The sequence below is a fragment of the Volvox carteri genome (genome assembly GCF_000143455.1).
Source record: "Volvox carteri f. nagariensis unplaced genomic scaffold VOLCAscaffold_59, whole genome shotgun sequence".
Lineage (NCBI taxonomy): Eukaryota > Viridiplantae > Chlorophyta > Chlorophyceae > Chlamydomonadales > Volvocaceae > Volvox > Volvox carteri.
In genome coordinates, this window is record NW_003307602.1 from 487,405 (window position 1) to 488,315 (window position 911).

Below are 911 nucleotides of genomic sequence, written 5' to 3' on the forward strand. Positions count from 1 at the left end.
GAGGGCCCATGCTGGGGTGTCGCGGATACGACTGGAAGTGTCCCGGGGGGCCCATGCTGGGGTGTTGTGGATACGACTGGAAGGGGCCCGGGGGGCCCATGCTGGGGTGTTGTGGATGCGACTGGAAGGGGCCCGGGGGGCACATGCTGGGGTGTCGTGCATGCGACTGGAAGGGGCCCGGAGGGCCCATGATGGGGTGTTGTGGATGCGACTGGAAGGGGCCCGGGGGGCACATGCTGGGGTGTTGTGGATGCGACTGGAAGGGGCCCGGGGGGCACATGCTGGGGTGTCGTGCATGCGATTGGAAGGGGCCCGGAGGGTCCATGCTGGGGTGTTGTGGATGCGACTGGAAGGGGCCCGGGGGGCACATGCTGGGGTGTTGTGGATGCGATTGGAAGGGGCCCGGAGGGTCCATGCTGGGGTGTCGTGCATGCGATTGGAAGGGGCCCGGAGGGTCCATGCTGGGGTGTTGTGGATGCGACTGGAAGGGGCCCGGGGGGCACATGCTGGGGTGTTGTGGATGCGATTGGAAGGGGCCCGGAGGGTCCATGCTGGGGTGTCGCGGTGCGACTGGAAGGGGCCCGGAGGGCCCATGCTGGGGTGTTGTGGATACGACTCGAAGGGGCCCAGAGGGTCCATGCTGGGGTGTCGTGGATGCGACTGGAAGGGGCCCGGGGGACGCAACCTGGGTATCCCTAGAAAATATCGCCTTGGCTTTTTGGTATGGGCGACTAGGAGAAGCGGGGTGACGCCTAAGGAGGATTGCGGAAGGCCGAAGCTACCTTGGAGCGGGGCAACAGACGAGGCTTATCCATCCATCTAGTTTGCGAAAGGTCCCTTTCTTCCCTCTCAGCGACCACCTTTTCCCATCCTTCACCTCTCTCCCCTTCTCCTCCAGCCCCCCTTTTGTC

General features: G+C 65.0%; 1 protein-coding gene across 1 annotated transcript; it reads left to right on the top strand.

Annotated features, from left to right (window-relative positions):
- Positions 1 to 194: 194 nt before the first annotated feature.
- On the top strand, positions 195 to 473 carry VOLCADRAFT_34462 (uncharacterized protein; the record flags this gene model as incomplete). Its single annotated transcript, XM_002956224.1, has 1 exon — positions 195 to 473. A coding segment is annotated over one exon (279 nt), but the record flags the coding sequence as incomplete, so codon positions are not given.
- Between the last annotated feature and the right edge of the window lie 438 nt (positions 474 to 911).